This window comes from Amphibalanus amphitrite, unplaced genomic scaffold (assembly GCF_019059575.1).
Source record: "Amphibalanus amphitrite isolate SeventyFive unplaced genomic scaffold, NRLGWU_Aamphi_draft 000001F_arrow, whole genome shotgun sequence".
Classification (NCBI taxonomy): Eukaryota; Metazoa; Arthropoda; class Thecostraca; order Balanomorpha; family Balanidae; genus Amphibalanus; species Amphibalanus amphitrite.
The window spans coordinates 776,512-798,945 of NW_024881499.1; the positions used below are offsets into that span (position 1 = coordinate 776,512).

At 54.8% G+C, this 22,434-nt stretch overlaps 2 protein-coding genes across 4 annotated transcripts in view; both read left to right on the forward strand.

Annotated features, from left to right (window-relative positions):
* Nucleotides 1–1,771: 1,771 nt before the first annotated feature.
* Nucleotides 1,772–15,617, forward strand: LOC122382369 (solute carrier family 25 member 40-like). Its single transcript, XM_043367635.1, has 2 exons — nt 1,772–2,301; nt 13,351–15,617. Exon 2 carries the CDS (start codon nt 13,390–13,392, stop codon nt 14,512–14,514), a length of 1,125 nt encoding a protein of 374 aa, XP_043223570.1. The 5' UTR covers nt 1,772–2,301; nt 13,351–13,389; the 3' UTR covers nt 14,515–15,617.
* The window catches only part of LOC122382159 (transmembrane protein 47-like), a 72,151-nt gene continuing 57,586 nt past the window's right edge, over nt 7,870–22,434 (forward strand). The window contains exons 1-2 of one of the 3 annotated variants that reach the window (XM_043367429.1): nt 17,399–17,525; nt 19,837–19,853. In XM_043367429.1, the coding sequence (XP_043223364.1) occupies nt 17,463–17,525; nt 19,837–19,853 (80 nt within the window). In that variant the 5' untranslated portion in view covers nt 17,399–17,462. Of the gene's footprint in view, nt 8,065–16,938; nt 17,004–17,398; nt 17,526–19,836; nt 19,854–22,434 lie in introns of those variants that run through there. The other 2 variants (XM_043367342.1, XM_043367514.1) reach the window with 2 other exon arrangements.

Sequence of the window (22,434 nt, forward strand, 5' to 3'; positions counted from 1 at the left end):
TGGGGAGATATAAGCTTCGCAAAAGCGTGACCACGGCCGGCCGGCCGCTCATACTCAAAAATTTCTGTTAACCTACGAAAGACTACGCTCGCTTCGCTCGCTCCGTATAATGAAAAGATTACAAACGCGCGGCTAATGCGAACCGACATATGCCGAATCGCGATTCCGGCCAAACATGGTCTCGAGAAATAGGTTACCTACAGGTTAAAGGTCATTGAAGTCAGGGTCATGAAATTTTTAGGGTAGGTGTATTAAAGGGACCCTCCCAGCTGCAAAAAAGTTAATGAATTGGCACGAAAGTGATGTCGCTAGGTTCAGAAAGAGCAAAAACAAATATTTACAAAATTTCATCGAAAAATATTCACCGCTTTTCAGATATTACACTTTTACTTTTGTTTACTTTTTTGGATCTATGCTGTTCCTATAGCGACTTTATTTGGAAGCAATAGGTAATTTGACAGCTGAAAGTGCGGCACTTGTTGCGCGCAAAGCAGCATTTACCACCGCGTGCTACCAGACGTTTTAGTAAAAGATTTAAAATCGTCAGATATGCGTTGACGTCACACACTCAGAGGGGGCATTCTAATGCATTAGCCCCTCTGAATCAAAGTGCTGAAACTTTGAAATTAGATATTTTCTATTTGAGGCATTTCTCGATCTTGAGAGAGCTCAAAGTCAAACCGGTAAGTGCAAGCCAGGGACCCGATTTTGGCTATCTCAACTCAAAACTAATGCTAAGGTGGAATGGTCACTTTAATGCGAGTGTACTGAAAGTTTCGTCGCGATCGGCCGCTTTTTACGTGAGTGATTCGCGAAAAACCGAGGGGGTAGTCCGTTCGACCCCCCCCCCCCCTACACGAGAGACGGTTGAGAGATCCAGGAGCCCCAGCGCCCAGCGGGGCGCGGGTTAACAAGCAATCAAACTGCCATCGAATCAGCCACCTTTCAAGGAATTAATATGCTGTGACAGTCTTTAAACTATTCGACATGAGTGTGTAGTCTTGAAAGCAGCAGTTTCGTTCCCGTTGGCAGTTTCCGTCGTTGCTTGAATGTACTGCAGTATTGACGGCGTGCACAGCATGCCCACTCGTTCATGCATAGCTGACTCACCTTATTTACAATTCATCATCCGCGGAATGTGCATGGTGAACGGATTACCATATTCATTGTCGCGGCCTACGCTTCCGAGAGCGGATTGAGCCGGGGCGTCGAACAATGGACGGAGGCAGTGCCTGGCTGTCGGATACACAGCGCGCCCACCCCGCCCAGGGCCCGTTCTCACACACCGCCGCTGCATGTCGGCACGGTACGCTACGCACCGCGCCGTCCCCCGCAGCCAGTGCCCCGCCCGCTCCCACACGCCGCTGCTGTCTGCACGGTACGCACCGCACGCCGACACACATGGAGAACCGGTCTGCCGCTCTCCGACACGGCCGGACCGCTCACCATCAGATGAGCGGCCGGCAGAGGCGGCCTGCAGCGGCCGCCTCTGCCGGCCGCGCGGGCCTGCAGCGCGTCGGTCGCCGCTGCCACAGCGCGGCCTGCAGTGGCCGCTCAGCGCCGGCCGCGACCACTGCAGGCGCGGCACCGCGACTCCGACCGGCGCGGCGCGGCGCGGCGGCCGGCGTGAAGCGTTCGCCGTTGACCGCTCCAGTGGCGGCAGTGCGGGCCCGTTTTCCGGCCCAGTGCAGTGGGACGCGCGGGGAGCGTTCACCGTTTACCGCTTCAGTGCCGGCAGTGCGGGCCCGTTTTCCGGCCCAGCAGTGGGACGCGCGGGGAGCGCAGTGCCGGTCCGGTCCGCCGACCAGCAGCTCGGCGCGGCGTGAGGCCCGTGAAAGTGAGCCACGGCGCGGCGGTACGGGCCGGCGGCGCCCGGTTACCGCGGAGCCCGTCCGCGCCGCTCCCCAGTGGAGTCGGCGCGCCGAGCACCTGTCGCCTCGGGCGGGGAGCGCGCCGAGCCCCGTGTGCCCGACAGAGCCCCAGTGAGCAGCAGCAGCCGGGCGCGGCGGCTCGCTGATTGACCCGCTCGCCGCCGCCGGACGCGATGTGAGGTGCAGTGGCCGTGCTTTCCGCGGTGACAGTGACAGTGACAGCGGCGCTACATCGGCGGATAGCGGTGACGGGCGAGAGGTGCCATGTGTGAGAGGTGAGCGCGGGTCCGCCGGAGCCGAGCGTCCCTTCCGTGTCCGTCCGGCCGAGCCGAGCCATGCCGCGGGCACCGTGGACCGCCTGGGAACGACTGAGACACTCCCGGAAATACGACGACCCGGTGGAGCTGCAAACCATGATTGGCGACGACCGGTAGGTGCCGCGCCGCGGCGGGAGCGCCGCCGGCTGGGGCGGGGAGCTGCGGAGACAGCGGGAGCCCTCCATGAGCTAGGAACTGGAGGGGCGGGAGCTGGAGGGGACAGCGGGAGCCCTGTGAGCTGGGAGCTGGAGGGGCGGGAGCTGGATCGGCGGGAGCTGGAGGGGCGGGAGCTGGAGGGGCGGGAGCCCTGCCAGCTGGGACGTGTAAACTGGAGGGATGTCGTGCCGGTACCATCGCTAACCGGCCTGGTGAAGTCCGTCCGTGACACCGTTAACCGTCTACCACAGTCGCAATGTGGAATCACAAATCGCTTGCAAAAGTGCAAAGTACTGTTTTAGTCAATGTTGAGCCTGTTGTGGATTCCCATCACTACCACTCTGAGCAGTGAGCAACTGAGGACGCTTAAGTTCATCCTCCCGTGTGAGGTGTAGCCGAGGAAGAAAAACAAAATACCTATGTCAAATAAAACACCTCGAAAAGGCAAGTTTAAACGTACCTGAGGCGGCGTGTGCTTCACATCCCAGATGACATCTATTCGAGGCCCACACTCATTGGTCTACATCGAATAGTAGATGCCGTACGTGAACGCGCTAACTAACAAAGATAACCGAAAATACCGAATATCATCTCAAGATCAACGACTTCATGATCCGAGTTTCTTCCCATAGGAGTCTTAGGCCATGCCCAGTGCCGACCTGTCTCCGGAAAGGTCCAGAAATTGATAAGTAATTTTCATCCCTTCATCCTTCATGGGCTACAACGTCACTATAGGTAGGTGGTTTACATTCCCTTTGCGCGCGGCTCCGCTGCAGGGTGGGGTCCGTGGCGGCAGCAGCTGAGACGGCTCCAGTGAGAACGGACTATGTAGGCATATGTACACACACGACTCGCGGCCGTGGCGGCCCTGATTCACAAACCAGTCGGAGCAGCTGCGAAACAGACGGAAAACGGACCCCGCGCCGGACCGACCATGCCAAACGGCTTACCCACAGCCGAGACTTGGCGTGTACTGAGCTTCACTGGTCCATATGTGAATAGCAGGGACGTGGACGTGGACGTGCATCCTCGTGGACCAAGGTGCCACGGGGATTCCAGCCCCCCCCCCCCAAACTTCATCGTAGCAAGATATTTTCAGTTTGCCCATTGGCTTAACCCGGCAGTTGCTGGGGTATTTCGCCACCCACCGTTTGCTGGGGGGGGGGGGGGGCGTTAAACGCCCCCAGCCGATAACTCGAGAACCAACAGGCGCAGCGAAACGCACGAGGCGGCAAACGAAAGAACGCGACGAGATGCTTCAGATGAGTACTTTAAAGTTGAATTTTGAGGTCACAGGTCGGGTCAAGGTCAGGTCAAACACCTGAAATCGGGCTTTCAGTAGCATGGACTTCAGGACTTCGCAATGGGCGCCTCTCGCCATAAACTCTGTCAAAACGGTGCACAATCCATCTTATAAGGCCTACAAGAGTGTCAGCTCCATGTAGGGGTCAGTCAAGCATAGGTCAGGGTCAAGGTCAGGTCAACCGGGTAGGCACATATGCCCGAAAATCAAAACTGATATTCGCAGCCTGTGACACATGTTTTATAGGTAATTTGGGGCGTAGAACACGATGGTGACATTCATTTAATCATATGTGTACGTGTTTGGGTCAAAAAGTTCAATTTAATAAATTCATGTATCATGGTCGTGAAGTAGTCACGAAAAATTGCCAAGATTCAGTTCAAGATTATGGAAAATGCGGAACGATAATCAATAATCGAAGATAGCCATTTGATCGATCATGGTATTGGCAGTCTAATGGCGTTTATGGCATGTCTTTATGTCTATTCTGTGATTTTATATGATTTTTTGAACATATGCCGTTTTTGGTCGAAAACTCAGAAATCATGACGTCACTAAAACCTCGATATCTCAAAAATTTTCCGACCGATTTTTTTGAAACTTTGTCACAATAAACTTCAATCAATTCCCTACAGGTACCCAAAATTTGGCGCGCCTGCGGCGCGCCGTTTTTATGCTATGGCCCGGCGAAAAAAGTGGGGGCGTTTAACGCCCCCCCCCCCCAGCAACTCGCGGGTTAACACGGGAATTTTCAAAGTCACGTGACACGTGCACCAGATTGCCCGCGGAGGGGAGACCCACACCAGAACGCAGATCACCTGGCCCACTAGAAATCCTAAAAAAAAAATCAGAATTTTTGGAACAACCGTTTTCTCGAGCATCAAGTTGTACTGATCTCAGGCAGCTTTTGCCAAATTGTCAGGGAACTCAGATTTGTTTTTCAATAGAAAAATACAATTCTAAAGAATAGTGTTTTAACTATTGACAACAAACCTTCGGTTATGAACTACCGTAGCATTAGCTATATGGTGCAACGTGTGATTCAATGATGGCCGCGACCATTAACCCGCGCCCTGCTGGGGGGAGGGGTTGAACCTCCCCCCCGTGGTTTTTCGCGAATATGTCAAAAACGGCGGCGCACACACCTTATCATGCATCAATTCTACACATGTTGTGAACATTTCAAACCAAGATCATTCAAGGTCAGGTCACTAGGTCACTTCAAGTGACCTTACCTCATAAAAGGTTTCAATTTCTACCATAGCTACACCGACTGACCGAGTGATTTTTTTCGAAAAGTCAATTAAAAAAAAAAATATAAAAATATAAATTTGGAATATTATTATATAAAATTTTCGAAATTTTCAAAATTTTGAAATTCCGAGATAGCAGTTTGATGGCGCAGTCAATTCTGAGTCCTTTCATGCAAAGAAATTGGATCTAGCTTAAAAACTGAGCTCTTGGGAGCGATTGCCGTGGTTCAATGTTTTGTGTCGAAATCGGCCGAACATGACGTCACTCTGACGTCATTTCCGGCCGACCTATGGTAGCTGCGAAGTTAAAATTTTGACATGAGGTGTCAAATTGATGCAGCCGAAGGTACTGAAAGTTTGGCGTCGATACGTCAAGTGGTTTGGAAGTTATTGCAGAAAAACGGGAGGGGGCTATGAATAGCCCCCCCTCCCCGTGGGGCGCGGGTTAACCCTATTAGTGGCAGGGGGGTTGTTTTCATCCACCCCTCAGGTTTTTCGGGAATATCTCCGAAACCGCTGAAGCTACGATGCTGAAATTTTCTGACTTTTCCTAAAACTAAATTGGGCACATTCCCTGAAAATTTCAAGTTCATAACTTTACCAGGGGCGGCTCCAGGGCACTGGGAATTGGGGGGTCCTATTCGTGAAGCGAGTCATTTGGGCGAAGATGGCACGATGCTGATGTATTATAACTGTATGCACCAGTTTTACGAACAGTGAATGAAAGGTATCATGTGATAACATATACAAAGTTATTGTGCATCCTCTTTTGACACGTTTTTGCTATAATAGGCGGATCCAGGCGTCCAAAAAGGGGGGTTATGTTTTACCTCCCAACATAGGTGCCCTGACACCGCCTATGCATGACCAATACAATTGTAGTCGTTCTCTCATAAGAAAATTGTAACATAACAAGACCATTACCACCCTTTTTAGAAACAGTACGAACAAAAACCTTATTTACTATACTTTTTGTTTACCCCCAATCTCATTTCTCAATGATCTGTATCCGCCTATGATTTTTGAAAATGCATATTTTTAGGATCCATGTGAAATTCCTGGTTCATTTTCTATCGATCGGCAAAAGTTGCGTTAAGATTGGTTCAGAAACCTGGCCGTGATAAACAGTCTAAAATGTATCTGCAATTTGCCCGTTTTTACCCCCCTCTACCCCCCTATTGACATTTTTTAATTTTTATTTTTTAGAAATGTAGATAACGTTGAGCGAAATCGAATGCCGTTTGAATTTTGAAAATCGGCCCGTTAGATCTCGAGATATCAGGGGGGGTCGTAAACAGCCCCCCCCCCCGCCACTAATAGGGGTAGCCAGGAGCCTGACTCACTTAAAGGGACCCTCCCACCTTAACATTAGATTTGAGTTGAGATAGCCAAAATGGGGTCCCTGGCTCACAATTACCGGTTTCGGCACTCACAACATCGAGAAATGCCTTAAATAGGAAATATTGAATTTCAAAATTGCAGCATTTTGATTCAGAGGGGCTAATGCTTAGGAATACCCCTCTGAATGTGTGACGTCAGCGCAGATATCTAACGATTTCTAAATGTTTGACTAAAACGTTTTGTAGCACGCTGTGGTATATGCTATTTGCGCGCAACATCTGCCGCAAACGCCGCACTTCTATGAAATAAAGTCGCTCGGAACAGCGGATATCCCAAAAAAGTAAACAAAAGTAAAAGTCTAATATCTTGAAAACCGGTGAATATTTTTCGGTGAAATTTGGTAGATATTCGTTTTCGCTGTTTCTGAACCGAGCGACATCACTTTCATGCCAATTCATAAACTTTTTTGAAGGTGGGAGGGTCCCTTTAAATCCTCCTGGGCTCTCTGAGACGCAGGACGAGGTCCTCTCACCCTCAAGCATCAAGCTTTCAAAGGCCATAGTGAGACCTTCTGAGTTCTGCTGTCGGATGGCCTCGAACAGGAAGAGGGCCGTTTGAGAGTGAGCTGAAGGTCTTGACTATTGCGAATATCCTACACAAAATGTGTGGTCTCTGCAAGCTGTTGTCCCACTTTGAGACTTTGGGAATTGGGATTGGGACAGATCTTCAGCCCAATTGTTGGATGTGTCGCCCCTTCAACTGGAGCTTTGGCTCCCCGTGTCGAGGACCTAAGACGGACAGTCCAGAGCTGCACCTCGTAGGTATTGTAATCTTTTAATGTGCCAAGAAACGTTCAAAGAGACAAAAGCATCACATCACAAGTTTTTCACTCCGATGCGGGCTGAGGGATGCCGTGATCGGAGATGGAGTGGGGACACCGGACTCCGGTCTCCGAGCGATTTTTTTTTTTAAGCCGGAGTCGGAGTTATCAAAATCAATCCCTCCGCAGCCCTGTAAGCAAGGGTACAGTGCCAGCAATTCGCATGATTCAATTTGTATAGATACGAGTAGGCATCCGCAATTTCATCCCAAAACGACAATAGACCAATTTCATTGGTCACTTTTTAAATCATTCATGGGGATATTTTTGCGGAGGACGTCAACCCGGATTCCTCGACTGGGGGGGGGGGGGGGGGGCGCCCCCCGTCTCCCCGGATTCGACGCCCAATGCCCATATGCTACTGCATCCAGCGGGCCTTCCAGCCCGCCTCCATCTGCCCGGCCTGGACCCCCCCCCCCGCCCCTTGAAATTTTGACAGATCTCCATTCTCCATCCCTGAGGGCTGAGGCCCTGATCTAGGTGCACAACAAAAACGCCAGCGAACAATCTCAGGAACGCTGAACGGACTGACCTGCCATGCTGCAAGGGCGACAGGTCGGGATCGGCGGCCGGCGGCGGCGTTGTCGTATATCATCTTCGGCATGCGAAGCATGTGATAACACGACACGACTCCTTCTCATGTTGACACTTGGCAGCTGGCCGGTTTTGCGTCAGATCGTCGGTTGTGACTTTAGTTGGCACCGTTCCGCGCCCCGCTCGCGCCCACCGTACGGCAGCGCTCCAGTCTGCACTCGGCGCCAACAGGTGGAACTGGTGTAGCGCCCGCCGTGTCTCAGGTGCGCCACAAGTGTATCGCCATGTACACAACACAGCGCGGAGGACTGGTGGGCGGACTCAGCATATCGTTCGACTCGTTTTCCACACTGTCTGAGCTTGACACTGCCTCTGTGGTCCTCGCAAATAACGCCGAAAGGGCGGACAGGTGAGAATACATCCCTCTTGCATGCCCATTTTTGGTAATACTGGCGGCGTGCCAGCTAATCCGATCCTCAAGCCTCAGCCCCCGAGGTTCAACCGTGGCCTCCTCGAAACACATATTTGATATTATTTCTTCAGCTTTTCCTTCATAGATGATAGAAATGAATCTTTTGAGGGTGGGTCCATTTCCAATTCATGAGGGTGTAAAATATCAGGAAAAAGATGGTGTTTGTGAATTGTGCTCATCATTATGTAACAGTGAACACCAACACTGACTCGTCAAAGGGGGACAATGATTGCTGAAATATCTGCTGTCAGATTGGATGTTTGATTTTTGCTTAGGTTCAGGTTTTGTAGTGCTTTTTTTGTAGGTGGCTAGCTTTTGATGTCCAAGTCTTTTTGTTCTACTTGACGTGATGACAAATGTTTTGAGACATGCGGAAATATGTCAAGTCAAAGTGGCATCGCGCTGCTTCTCTATTGAGAACTTGGGAATTTTGGAGGAGTGCCACTGAGTTCAACAGTTACCAGTTATCTTTCAACAAGCTATGAGAGCATATCAAAAGAATATCAAAGTGAGAATGAGAATGAGAATATCAAAAGATGCATTTCTAATCAATCATTGTTACCATGACCATAGACTAAACTTGATATCATAATACAGTATCTACACCTTTTTAGGCACAATTTCAAAAAGCTTAAGACTAAATTTAAAAAGCTCATGCTCATTTTGAAGTAAAACTTTTTAAATTTGGCCTGTAGCTTTTTGAAGTTGTGCCTGAAAAGGTGATAGAGTCTATGCCATGACCAATGGTGAATACAGAGTACCTACATATCAATATCAATATATGCTATATTTTTGCCTTCATTTGGGCACATGTGGCTAGTTCCCAAATCCTAAGCAAAGGCACTGCCTGAATCTTGATGATGGGCTCAATTATGTTCATCCAAATGTTCATCCATTGACAATATAGAAATTCAGAGTCAGACCTAACAGACCTAACCAACAAAAGTTAACCCCGATGATTTGGAGTGACAGGGCGCACCAGCTGCGAGGCTATATCGCAAAAGTTAACCCCACCCTCCCTTGATAAAACCTGACATCATCAATCCATGTATGGTGCTTGACTTGTTATTTCTTGTAGTTTTCAAGTAAACTATTAAATTGAGGCGATTTTTTAAACAGGGGCGTAATCACTCCTCAAAAAATGGGCTGGAAATAAACTCCCTCCGGGGGCGGCATTAACCCTCGCCGGCCGAGGGGGGGGGGGCGGGTGCCCCCCCCCCCATAGGGGTTTTTCGCGATAGCTCCGAACACGCCGGCGATAGAGAGCTGAAACTTGGCATACCTGACCTTTGATTCAAGCCGGATCTTTTGACACCAACCGCATTTGCGGGTCAGGTCAGGTCACTGACTTATGATCACATGATGTCATAAGTGAATCTCTGCACGGTCTTCAGATGTCGCAACTTCGCAACGCCCTCACTGCCAGAGGAGCTTTCACAGGGAAATGAAACTTGCAAGACCTAGTATCCATTAGGAAACTAACAACTTGTATATCTCGGATTTTTCCTAAAGGTCATATGAGGTCAGGTCATTTTCGTGACCTCACCATTATAAGTCAATAGGGCAAATTGAAAACTGCTATTCTGGCGCCGGGAACGATCTCCAACTATCTCAAGCACACAGAATCGTGATTTCATGCACTCCTTGCAAGGTTCCGTGCGTCACTTTTGCAATGTTGACCTTTCATGACGTCATTTATGACGTCATTAGGGTCATATGAATTTTTCGTCAATAGCTCCCGATCAAATTGAGCTAGCGGGTCGGGAAAGCCAGCAATGGACTCAGGAAGACCTGCAGAATCGAATGATATGCGATATGACCTCATTCGACCAACTTCGTGACCTAGGGGCGCTGACCTGACCGTGACCCGAGGTCAACACCCTACGTTGACCTCACCCAAACGAAACGTATATCATTCGACGCGCCTGAGCAAGGCGAACACGATGCTGCCAAAATCGCGGCTCTGCGGCCGTTTTTGAAGACCTCACAAAGACCTCACCCACTCAAGGGCCCCACAGTAGACCGAGGACTCTTTCAAGTGCTCAGCTTTACTCTTGAGTCTTGCTGCGCGCTCAGGGCACTACTCGTTGGCTCGGAATACTTACATCAAGCAATCACACAGGGCCATTTCGCGACTTCGATGGTTGTTTGCGATCAGAGCGTCTCACCTGACGCTCTCATGGGCTGAATTCGCATAGGCGAATCCCTTAGACTTATCGAGCCCAAAATGTAACACTTTGTGTTGGGCAGCATACAGAGCCCGCCAAAACGTGCGCACGTCCTTCATTTGCGCACGTTAAGAGTAGCAACCAAACTGTGATACCTAGCCATGGAATTATGAATCGTTTGTTTGTTTGTTTGTTTTGTTGGGTTAGGCCCTTTCGGTCGACAAGACCATTGCAGAGCCGGAAGGATGATAGGAATTAGGGGGAGACATTGGTCTGGGCAGGCACCCTATGAGTCGCCGGGGCTGAGCCCGTCCAGGGGACAGGCCACCCAGCCCCAAGGCACTCACTGCACCCGGCTACGGGGTGCGCTCCCTCAGGAGCAGCGGTGCCGCTCCAAGGGAGCAGCCCGCATGAGATAAAGTTGCCTGTCCAGCCCGGAGGGGGGTTGCGGCGTGGAGGAGAAGGATTTCAGTATCCTGAGGATAGAAGCACGGAAAGGTGTAATTATGAATCCCCCGGTTCGCACGATGTTCACCTATCGGAGACGTTTCAGCACAATTCGCCAAGTCAATGCGTAGTTATTATATGTAAACAGCAGCAATTTAAGCACCCCTGACTGAGCTATCGCCGAAATATTCGCCAGCGTTAGGGGCGAAAAACGCCCCCCCCCCGGGCCAGCGAGGGCTATCATTCCGGGGAGAGGTGGCACAGCGCCTGACGAGAGCAGCACAGACGTCGATGGAGCGTTATAGGGAGGGGCGAATCATTAAACGTTTTGACGCATTCTGGGAAGGGGAGGCGCGTAAGGGCAGAAAGGCGTCTGGGGAGGGACGGCACGTAGCGGCGGCAAGGTGCCTTGGGAGGGTGGCGCCGACTGCGATAGAGCATTGTGGGGAGTGGCGGCTTGTTGAGGGCGGCGGGGTGTTGTGGCGAGGGGCGGCACATAGTGGGCGCCAAGATACTCTGGGGAGGGCGGCAAGGCGTTTATGGAGGGCGGCACAGACGGTGGTAAAGCGTTGTGGGGAGGGCCGAGGGGCGGCACATTGGGGGCGGCGGGGTTTGTGGTGAGGGGCGGCACATAGAGGGCGCCAAGGCACTTCGGGGGGTGGGGGCACATATGGCGATAGAGCATTGGGGGGGGGGGGGGCGGCTTATTGAGGGCGGCGGGAAGTTGTGGCGAGGGCAGCACATAGAGAGCGCCGAGGTACTCTGGGGAGGGCGGCACAGACGGCGATAGAGCTATATGCGGAGGGGCGGCACATTGAGTGCGGCGGGGTTCTGTGAGGGGCGGCACATAGAGAGCTCCGAGGAACTTGAGGGGAAGTTGGTGCGGAGGGGCGGAAGGACATCTGGGAGGGGCGGCGTGTAGAGGGCACCTAGTTATTTTAGTGAGGAGCGGCACGTTGAGGTCAGGCGTATAGTGGACCGAGCAGTGCCGTTTTTTCTTGGTTTTGAAGTCCGTGAGTCCCGCAATTGCAGACTTCCTCTACCGGGGGCGGCATTTCAGCATCCCAAAAATGGGCTGGAATTTCCAGCGTTCCAGCGCGGTGGTTACGCCCATGTTTTTAAAGTTTTATGATAGAAATCAACTGCAAAACAGCTTCTTTTACAAAGCTCATTTTGTATTTTGTGTAAGCCTATCCCATGCCTCTTGCCATTGCCAGTGGGCAGTGGCTGAATAGGTACCTACCTACCTACTTATTCTTTCATGTAAGTAAATGAACTTTTTTACAATGCATTCACTATTTCTAGTCAGTGTTAAAAACTCCGGAACACTATGTTTCATATCTGCTTCATCTATTCCCAAACAGTACCACATACTTCTTGTTATAGATAACCCCCACCATTCGCCACTTCACCAGTCTATCCCCCCCCCCCCCATGGCCCGTTAGTTCCCAGAAGGCATCATATTTCCACTTGGAAAGGTATCAGTGAATCACTTCTTCGAGAGTGCATAACTAACTGCACAATTAGCAAATCTGTGCTGCTCCTGAGTCCATTTCAGCTGAGCAGTTCCATTGCTGCTCTATTGTCCAGCCGCTGCTGTTTTCCTATTGTATGCACCGCTAGTTCGCGGGACATTGAGTGGAGCGTAGACTCGACCTTTGCGCCACTCCAGCCCGTGCGGCGGCCCAGTCTCAGACGGCTCTGTGCGGCGGGTCCAGCCTCAGACGGCTCTGTGCGGCGGGTCCAGCCTCAGACGGCTCTGTGCGGCGGGTTCAGCCTCAGACGGCTCTGTGCCGGCCGACTGACGCTGTTTACCGCGCCTCCGGGGCGGCGGCTGTTCCACAAACAAACCGTGTGTGTGCCCAGTCCGGGCCCTCAGCGCCCAGTCCCAGCCCTCAGCCTCCGTGCGGCCGCCCGCGCCGGCCACCGAGACCTGAGACCTACCCTCACTGGATGACGCTTGGGACTGACAATTAACCACACGATTCTTTAGAAATAAAAGCTTAAAAAAAGCTCCAAGGACAAGATGTCGTCCTTGAACATATTTCTAGTCTAAGACTTTGTTGTGGAGACGGGTTGGTGGTATCATTTGAGATAGAAACACCAGATTGTCAGACGTTTGTTATCTGCTGTGCTTCCGTTTCTATTTTAATGCATTTTTCTCGACGCTTGAACTTGGGCTACATTTTCCGAAAACCAAAACCGTATATGTATACACTTTGCAAAGATAGCACCTTTGTCCTCACGCGACTGAATGAATGTATGGCAGAATGTGGGATTTAGTGAACACCTGCGGATATATTACGCACCGTGGTATATTATTTTTTTGTGATCCTTGCGTGCTACAGCACATGCTGCAGCTAATCCGTACCTACCATTGTACAGTTGGGTACTTTATTACCAACATTTCCTGTTTCGGTTTTAATCGACGGTGCTCGTTACCTCTGGTGGCCTTGGCGCCTCGCGCCGGGTTGTGTTGTGTACTGTCTCTGTGTCGTGTCGCCCGCACTGGACGGGGTCAGTCGGCCGGTGCCGCTGCCCCTGTGTTTGGGCGCCGGGCGGCCGGCGGCGGCGGCGGCGCGCGCGCTGATGGCCCGCTCGGTTGCAGGCCGTCCGGACGGTGAGCGGCGCCGCGGCACACACGGACATGGCGCGCCAGCCACTCAGCGTGGACGACCCGGTGCTGGGCGCGTCGGCGGCGCAGCAGATGGCCGCATCGTGCACGGGCGCCGTCCTCACCAGCGTCACCATGACGCCGCTCGACGTCGTCAAGATCCGCATGCAGGCGCAGCAGCGGGCGCGCTCGGCGCAGCGCTGCTTCCTCTACTGTAACGGCCTCATGGACCACCTGTGCATCTGTGTGAACGGTCAGAGCGGCGGCGCGGCGTCCGGGTGCGGCCCGGCGGCCGCCTGCCGCGCCGCCGAGCCGGCCGCCACCAGCTGGTACCGCCGGCCGTGCCCGCCCGTCTACACGGGCTCGGTGGACGCGGCGCTGCAGATCGCGCGCGCCGAGGGCGTCCGCTCGCTGTGGAGCGGCCTCTCGCCCACGCTGGTGTCGGCCATCCCGTCGACGGTGGTGTACTTCGCCACGTACGACCAGAGCCGGCAGTACCTGCGCGCCCGGTTCGGTTCGGCCGCCTCGCCGCAGCCGGCCTGGGTGCCCATGGTGGCCGGCGCGGCGGCGCGCGTCTGGGCCAGCACGCTGGTGGCGCCGCTCGAGCTGGTGCGCACGCGCATGCAGGCGCAGCGGATGCGCTACACGGAGTTGGGCGGCGCGGTGCGCGTGCTGCTGCGCGAGGAGGGTGTGCGCGGCCTCTGGAAGGGCCTGACGCCCACGCTGATCCGCGACGTGCCCTTCTCGGCCGTCTACTGGGCCGGCTACGAGGGTCTGAAGCTGGCCGCCGGCCAGCAGACGCCGTCGGCGCTGTTCAGCTTCGCGGCCGGCTCGGCGGCCGGCACGGTGGCCGCCGTCGTCACGCTGCCGTTCGACGTGGTCAAGACGCACTGGCAGATCGAGTTCGGCCAGCGGCTGGGCGCGCCGGACTCGGGCGGCGGCCGGCCACCGCGGCCGGGCGGTGTGCTCGCCTCCCTGCGCGAGATCCACGGGCGCGCCGGCGTGCCGGGCCTGTTCGCCGGACTGGTGCCGCGCGTGGTCAAGGTGGCGCCCGCCTGCGCCATCATGATCACCACCTACGAGGGCGGCAAGGCCTTCTTCCTCAGACGGAACGAGCGGCGTGCGCGGGAGCGGGAGGCCGCCGAGGCGCCGGTGTGATACTGGGCGGTCCGGGAACGGTCTGCGGTGTGATAGTCGGTGGTCCGGGAACGGTCTGCGGTGTGATAGTCGGTGGTCCGGGAACGGTCTGCGGTGTGATAGTCGGTGGTCCGGGAACGGTCTGCGGTGTGATAGTCGGTGGTCCGGGAACGGTCTGCGGTGTGATAGTCGGTGGTCCGGGAACGGTATGCGGTGTGATAGTCGGTGGTCCGGGAACGGTCTGCGGTGTGATAGTCGGCGGTCCGGGAACGGTCTGCGGTGCGATAGTCGGTGGTCCGGGAACGGTCTGCGGTGTGCTGTTGGCTCCCGGAAGTGGAGTCGGTCTCTCAGTGGTATGGAGGGCGGTCAGTCGGCGGTGTGGACTGTGGAGGACTGTCACTCAATAGTGTGAGGACGGTCACTCAGTAGTGTGAGAATGGTCACTCAGTGATGTGAGGACGGCCACTCACTAGTGTGGACAGTCAGCCGGCGGTGTGAGGACGGTCACTCACTAGTGTGGAGGACAGTCAGTCGATGGTGTGAGGACGGTCACCCAGCAGTGTCAGGAGTCGGCGTCGTGGGATGGTGCCGCCGCTCCGGAGAGTCCCACGAGCCGACCGCCAGCCGTGGCGACTGGTTACGGACAGACTGCCCGGCAGGGTCGGCCCGCGCGCCGCGTCTCGCTAGCTGTCCCTGTGGGAGGGACCGTATTGAGTGGCGTCTATCCCCAGGGGACCGGACGCAGTAGTGTGTTGTCCACTGAAGGACTGTCTCCCTGTGGATGGGCTGTACTCGTTGGCGGGCCGTAGGGGACTGGTGCGGGACGTTTGTCCCTGTGGGACCGAGTGCAGTGTACTGGTGTCCGTCATAGAGCGTGGCCGGTGCTCAGTGGGCGGCTCTGTGGACAGGTGTATGACGTTAATCTGTGATCCACTGCTGGCGAGCTGACGCAGTCGAATTTTTACACCCTAGTTTGTTACTATTCAGGAAGGAAAGTGATCATGGTAATGCTTGTTAGAGTTCCTGATATTAGCTGGAAACGCCATAAGACTGATGACCGTGCTCAGTTTATGTCATTATTTTACTCAATATGCAATATAAGCCATGATAGTGAACACATCTGACAGAACTGGTTTTCAGTAGTTTAGTCATCATATCGCTTCATTTGCTATTTTCGATGTCGGTATCTTTAGCGAGCTGAGTTAGTTAGTTTATTGACACTTGATGAAGACATTATACTGCCACTACGTAGTCACACAACATTCGAGTGACCCTGCTCACGCAGTCCCCTCCCAGCCCCGCTCGCCCCCCCCCCTCTCAGCCCCGTTCTAGCCCCGCTCTCTGCTGGCTGTGCCTGTCTCTCAGCTCGGCGGAGTGCAGGTGCGCCAGAATTAGCCGCATGGCGGCCCCGGCCCCGGTGCGACCGCCCGTTGTCTGTCGGTGCCGCTCCTGGCAGAGCCACCGGCGCGGCCGCCATGACGACCCCCGAGGTCAATAAACAACGGGCCCGGGCCCGCGCGGCGGCGGGGCCGGTCCCGCAGAGTGGCCACGGCGGCGTGCGGTAGCCATGGAGCGTCGAGTTGAGAGCAGCTGGCCGGGTCTAGGTAGAGTTGGGCTGGGCGGTGACTAAGGTGTTATGAGCGTCGGTTTTCTGGCACCGAATGGGCCGGCGCCTGGCACCGGTCCATGCTGCGCCACATCGGACACGGGTGACTTAATCTGATGTTTGATCGTCAATTTCAGCTTGGGAGCTGAAAATTGAGCATTTCGGTGACGAAGTTTCACATCCAATTTTGGTGGTACTAAATCTGGAAATGTCTGGCGTAATATGTCTGCCTGGTGGCGGAGAGATGTCGGTGTGCGGCGGGGTGCGCCGCTGACAGTTTCACTCGGTGGACGGTGTGCGTGCCGTGAGCGGGCGTTTGCGCCGGGCGCCGTCACCCGGTGCTGGGCGCGGTGCGGTGTGCGGCTCAGCCGCTCCCTCCCCCTCCCCCGTCCCGCCCGTCAGCCAGCTGTGGCCGCCGTACGCAGGGGCGTCAGAAGCGGCCGACGCGGCGCCGGCTGACCTGACCTGACCTGACCCGCTGCCCGGTCACGGCCGAGCGTCTATCGGCGGCGGCTCGGGACGGACGGGACCGGAGCAGGGCCGGGTCTCACCCCCCTCCCGCGCCAGGTCAGGTCGCCGATTGTCGCCTGCCGCCGGAGCTGTGGCGGCCTCGGGTGGCCGCCACTGACCGCCCGTCGGCGGCTCAGTTCGACAGGGACGCCTGTCGACGTCGGCGGCGTGCCGGCTCCGTCGGGCTTGTGCCCCTTCCCCTCAGTGCGGACTCCGCCGGGTCTGTGGACCGCCTCCGCCAGGTCCGTGGCCCCCAATTCCGTGCCGTGACTGCTCTCAGAGCGGCGTCCGGGCGGTGGCGACATCTGACGGTGCGCTGGTGCTGCCGTCCCGGAGGACGCGTCATGTTCGCACTCCATCGGCGCGTTCCGGACGAGGAGACCTTCCTTCTTACGTGAGTGCCGGCTTTGACAGCTCTCCGTCCCCATACTACTCTCATGTCATGCATAAAGCTCCCTGACCGCACCCCTCCCCACCAGTGGCGGGGTCTTCCCCTGCCCGCCCCCAGTACCAGCGCCGTCGGCCGGAGCCCTGTCGGCCTACCGTGGCGGCGCCGTTGCACACACCTGTCCGCCGGCCGGGCAGCGCTCCCGGCCGTGTGTGCATCGCCAACAAGTGGCCGCGGCCGGCCTTCAGAGCGGTGTGCGCGACGGGACCGGGTTAGGGGAGGGAACTCGATCGATGTGGGCTGGCGGCGCGCGGACGGCCCGGCACCGGCCAGTTGGACTCGAGCGGCGGCCCAGTCGGCCGCGGTCCTCGGTTGGCGGCCGTCGTTCCGCCGTCTGTCCGTCTGTCCGTCCGTCCGCGGCCCGGTGACGCTTTGACCCGAGGACGCTCGGCCACCGTCGAACGCATGGCCGATATGGTGTCGGTCCGCACCCAGCAGGTCACCTACACGTTCGCCCAGCCCCGCCAGGTCAGCCGGGGCCGGGTCCCGACCTATGGGTCAGCCAGGGCCGGGTCACGACCTCTGGGGCAGCCGGGGCCGGGTCATGGCCTCTGGGTCGGCCGGGGTCGGGTTACGACCTCTGGGTCAGCCGGGGTCGGCCGGGGCCATGTGGAGGCTGTGGGCCGTAGTCACATCCTCTAGGTAGCCGCGGTCGGTGGGGCCACGGTCACATCACATCCTCTGAGTCAGCCGGGGCAGGACCATGTCCTCTGGGTCAGCCGGGGCAGGGTCACGACCTATGGGACAGCCGGGGCAGGACCATGTCCTCTGAGTCAGCCGGGGCAGGGTCACGACCTATGGGACAGCCGGGGCAGGACCATGTCCTCTGAGTCAGCCGGGGCAGGACCATGTCCTCTGGGTCAGCCGGGGCAAGGTTACGACCTCTGGGTCAGCCGGGGCAGGACCATGTCCTCTGGGTCAGCCGGGGCAGGGTCACCTGGGGATGGACTCTCTTGGCTGGCATTATCCCAAGATGACGGTGTCGATTGTATCTACCTATTTAAATAAAGTTAGGCTCCGGCGAGTAAGAAAAAAACTAAATCACAATCCTTTCTTATTTTTCTTCAAAGATTGCTGAACTTTCTCTCATTTCACATTTTGCCAAAATGTCAGGGAACTCCGATCAGGCTCCAGGTCGCCGTCGGTCTGTCACTGCCGCGCCGTGGTCGGTTGGCCGCAGGCCGCAGGGAGCCGCGCTCCTCCCCTCACCGCCCCGCTGTCAGCTCGAGCACGGCGTCGCGCCATGTCAACAAGCGGCTCCAATACGGACGGTGTCAGCCGATGGCCAGCCAGTGGCCCAGTGGTATACCGGTCCCGGGTCCCGGTCCACCGCGCCGGTCTGGTCTGGCTGTCGGCCCTGGTCCGGCAGTCCGGTCGTGTTGGTCCTGTGGCGGTAGCTCTAGCATGTCGGTAAACCGGCGTTGGATTAGCCGCCGCTCTGGTCAGGGTATTGTAATCCAGTGGGGCACCGCTGGTCCGGTGGAACGCAGCTGGTCCTGTAGTAGTGACGGCCCGCCGCTGGTCCTGTAGTAGTGACGGTCCGCCGCTGGGCGCTGGTCCTATAGGACAGACCATCCGCCGCTGGTCCTATAGGACAGACCACCCGCCTCTGGTCCTGTAGGACAGACCACTCGCCGCTGGGCCTATAGGACGGACGGCCGCCGCTGGTCCTGTACATAGAAGTGACGGTCCGCCGCTGGTCCTGTAGTAGTGACGGCCCGCCGCTGGTCCTATAGTAGTGACGGTCCGCCACTGGTCCTGTACTAGTGACGTCCCGCCGCTGGGCCTATAGGACGGACGGGCTGCCGCTGGTCCTGTAGTAGTGACGGTCTGCCGCTCATGGTCCTACAGCACAATCCCCCGCTGCTCTGAGTCTGGTCCTATAGGACGGACCGTCCGCCGCTGGTCCTGTAGAAGTGACGGCCCGCCGCAGGTCCTACAGCACAATCCCCCGCTGCTCTGGTCCTATAGGACGGACCGTCCGCCGCTGGTCCTATAGTAGTGACGGCCCGCCGCAGGTCCTACAGCACAATCCCCCGCTGCTCTGGTCCTATAGGACGGACGGGCCGCCGCGGGTCCTATAGTAGTGACGGCCCGCCGCAGGTCCTACAGCACAATCCCCCGCTGCTCTGGTCCTATAGGACGGACGTGCCGCCACTGGTCCTGTAGTAGTGACGGCTCGCCGCTGGGCCTACAGCACAATCCCCCGCTGCTCTGGTCCTACAGGACGGACCGTCCGCCGCTGGTGCGAGGACCCCGGCTCGCTGATTAGAGTGGCCGAGTGGGCGTCCTGCGCAGTTCGGTGTCTGCTGAACGACCCTGCTGACCTTTATTCGGCTGCAGTAGCTACGAAGATGATTGATTTGTTGCGGCGCCTGCGTATTTTTTTGCCCCTGAGTGGCCGGTCGACACTCATTTTACATGAAATATGGGAAACTTCGGCTAGTAGCGAGGAGTCGGTGTACCCTATCTATGTAGTTGCGTTTACATTTTAATCTAATTACAAACATAACACAAGTACCGTCATGTAATAATATATGGGTGGCATTTCCATATAGTAAACAGGTTGTTCTGAATTTCAGAATTGGAAGGATATATCGGTGCATATGTGTACCTATACCTATTTAGAGAAACTTGTGTTTTCACATTATTTCTCCAGAAACGCAAAGTTACGTGTATCTATACCTAAGCGATTGCTATGTGTCTGGGCGCCGTATTGCTGAGCGGTGCGCTGTGTTACTGCCCGTGCTGACGCTGACGACCCATCTGACTGTGCCAGCTGCGATGGACCAGCCGGTAAGGTCGCTGCCAGCGCCCCACACCGCGCGGCGCAGTGGCTTATCCGCACGCCGCCCCACTGCACTGTCTATTGCCGAACGACTGCACGGCCGTGCACTATCGCGTAGTGACGCGTGGAAATGATGCACTCGTGCTGTAGGGAGCATGCCTATTTTACATTTGCAGTTGCGATAATGATGCCAGGTCCATGATGGCTCCGATATCGTATAATATCCTAATGCATGATATTTATAATTTGATTTGTCATCAGCTTCTCATAATGGCCTTGTGACTGAGTAGGGGAAAGTGGGGTAAGACGGGCACCTTAACCCTCGCCGGCCGAGGGGGGGCGGGTGCCGCCCCCCCATAGAGTTTTTTCGTGATAGTTCCGAACACGCTGGCGATAGAGAGCTGAAACTTGGCATACCTGACCTTTGATCCAAGCCGCATCTTTTGACACCAACCGCATTTTTGGGTCAGGTCAGGTCACTGACCTATGACGTCATAAGTGAACCTCTGCACGGTCTTCAGATGTCGCAACTTCGCAACGCCCTCACTGCCAGAGGAGATGTCACAGGGAAATGAAACTTGCAGGATCTAGTATCCATTATGAGTCCCACAACTTGTATATCTCGGATTTTTCCTAAAGGTCATATGAGGTCAGGTCATTTTCGTGACCTCACCATTACACACAGAAAAATATTAACACCGTTAGCGGTGTAATTGCACAGTACATATCTGAGCACTTGAGGAAAGTTAATTTAGTCCCTTCCCCGCTTAAGTTACTCGCGCTTCTAAATGAACACCAGGAAGAAGGTAATAGAACACTGTTAGGAGGGTTGGGTGTTTTGCTACACGTAGTAAAACACCCAACCCTCCTAACAGTGTTCTATTACCTTCTTCCTGGTGTTCATTTAGAAGCGCGAGTAATTTAAGCGGGGAAGGGACTAAATTAACTTTCCTCAAGTGCTCAGATATGTACTGTGCAATTACACCGCTAACGGTGTCAATATTTTTCTGTGTGTATATAAGTCAATGGGGAAAAATGCTATTCTGGCGCCGGGAACGATCTCCAACTATCTCAAGCACACAGAATCGTGATTTTATGCACTCCTTGCAAGGTTAGATGCGTCACTTTGGCAATGTTGACCTTGCGTGACGTCATTTATGACGTCATCAAGGTCATATTAGTTTTTCGTCAATAACTCTTGATCAAATTGAGCTAGCGAGTCGGGAAAGCCACCAAATGGACTCAGGAAGACCTGCCGAATCGAATGATATGCGACATGACCCCTTTCGACCAACTTCGTGACCTGGGGGTGCTGACCTGACCTTGACCTGAGGTCAACACCTCAAGTTGACCTGACCCGGACAAAAAGTATATCATTCGACGCGCCTGAGCGAGACGAACACGATGCTGCCAAAATCGGCGCTCTGCGGCCGTTTTTTGCGAAGTTATTCACCAAAAACTGAACCGTACCTTGGGGCACTTGACCTGACCTCAGAGGTCACCGGTTGACCTAGGACCTTAAAATCGGGTACCAATCTCTGCGTCTCGTAACGGCGCACACGCTCGTTTTTTCCGCGACACGCTAGCTCCACCAGGGGCGAAACGGCGAGGGGGGGTCGTACCCGCCCCCCCCCCCGCCCCCCCCCCCCCCCCCTCGGCCGGCGCGTATGTAGAAAACCAATAGGTCCGGCGAGGGTTAACTTTGGAGCCATTTTTCGGCCGGTGAGAAACGTCATAGAAACGGGAAACTGAGTTAAAATCTTTTTTAGACATTTTACTTCCATTTGCCAGAAGATGAGACTTAGACCTGATTCAACAAATAAACTGCGGCTATTTTTGCAAAACCTTGCAAAAACCCGTCATACCCACCCCATGGGGTAAGGCGGTCACATGGGTAGGGCAAGACGGCCATCTTCTTTCAACGACCAGCACAGCTCGCAACAAATGCCCGAGATTAGCCGCATTGATACAGTCGCTCGTTGGTCTCAAGTGCTTCGGAAATGGCAGTATACGAGATTCATGCTCGTATATAGGCCCTATATGTTCAGAAGCCATGTAGAACCGTCTTTCACATTCATTATTCGAGAATAAACTGTGCCGAAGGAATATTGCTAACATGTTTGTGAGTATCGGAATCGAATATATTCTTATAAGAAATGCTTCTTTTTTCCTACAGCAACAAAAATATTTTCACCATTACATACCCATTGGATTCATAGTTGCCCGTCTTACCCCAAACTCAATGTCAGAAGTTCAGCACAATTTTTTGTGTGGACAATTTGTTGCAGACAAAGCAAATTCGCGGTAAATGAACACTGGTTGCATATGAATGTACCTACCACAAGTGATTGCGAGTTTTTAACTCTACAGTGCTGCACACAAAAGCTTGCACAATACATTATTGATGTTTTCAATGAAATGAGTGTTTTAAAGAAATCAAAATGAAAGATTATTGACTGAACACAAATTCACCAGACGTCAATGGTGGTGTGTAGTGGGAAAGGCAATTCTGGTCCTAATTTTTCTCGCTCGTAGCGCTATTGGTTTGGTCTGCAGAAGGGGTGCCCGTCTTACCTACCCTGACCGTCT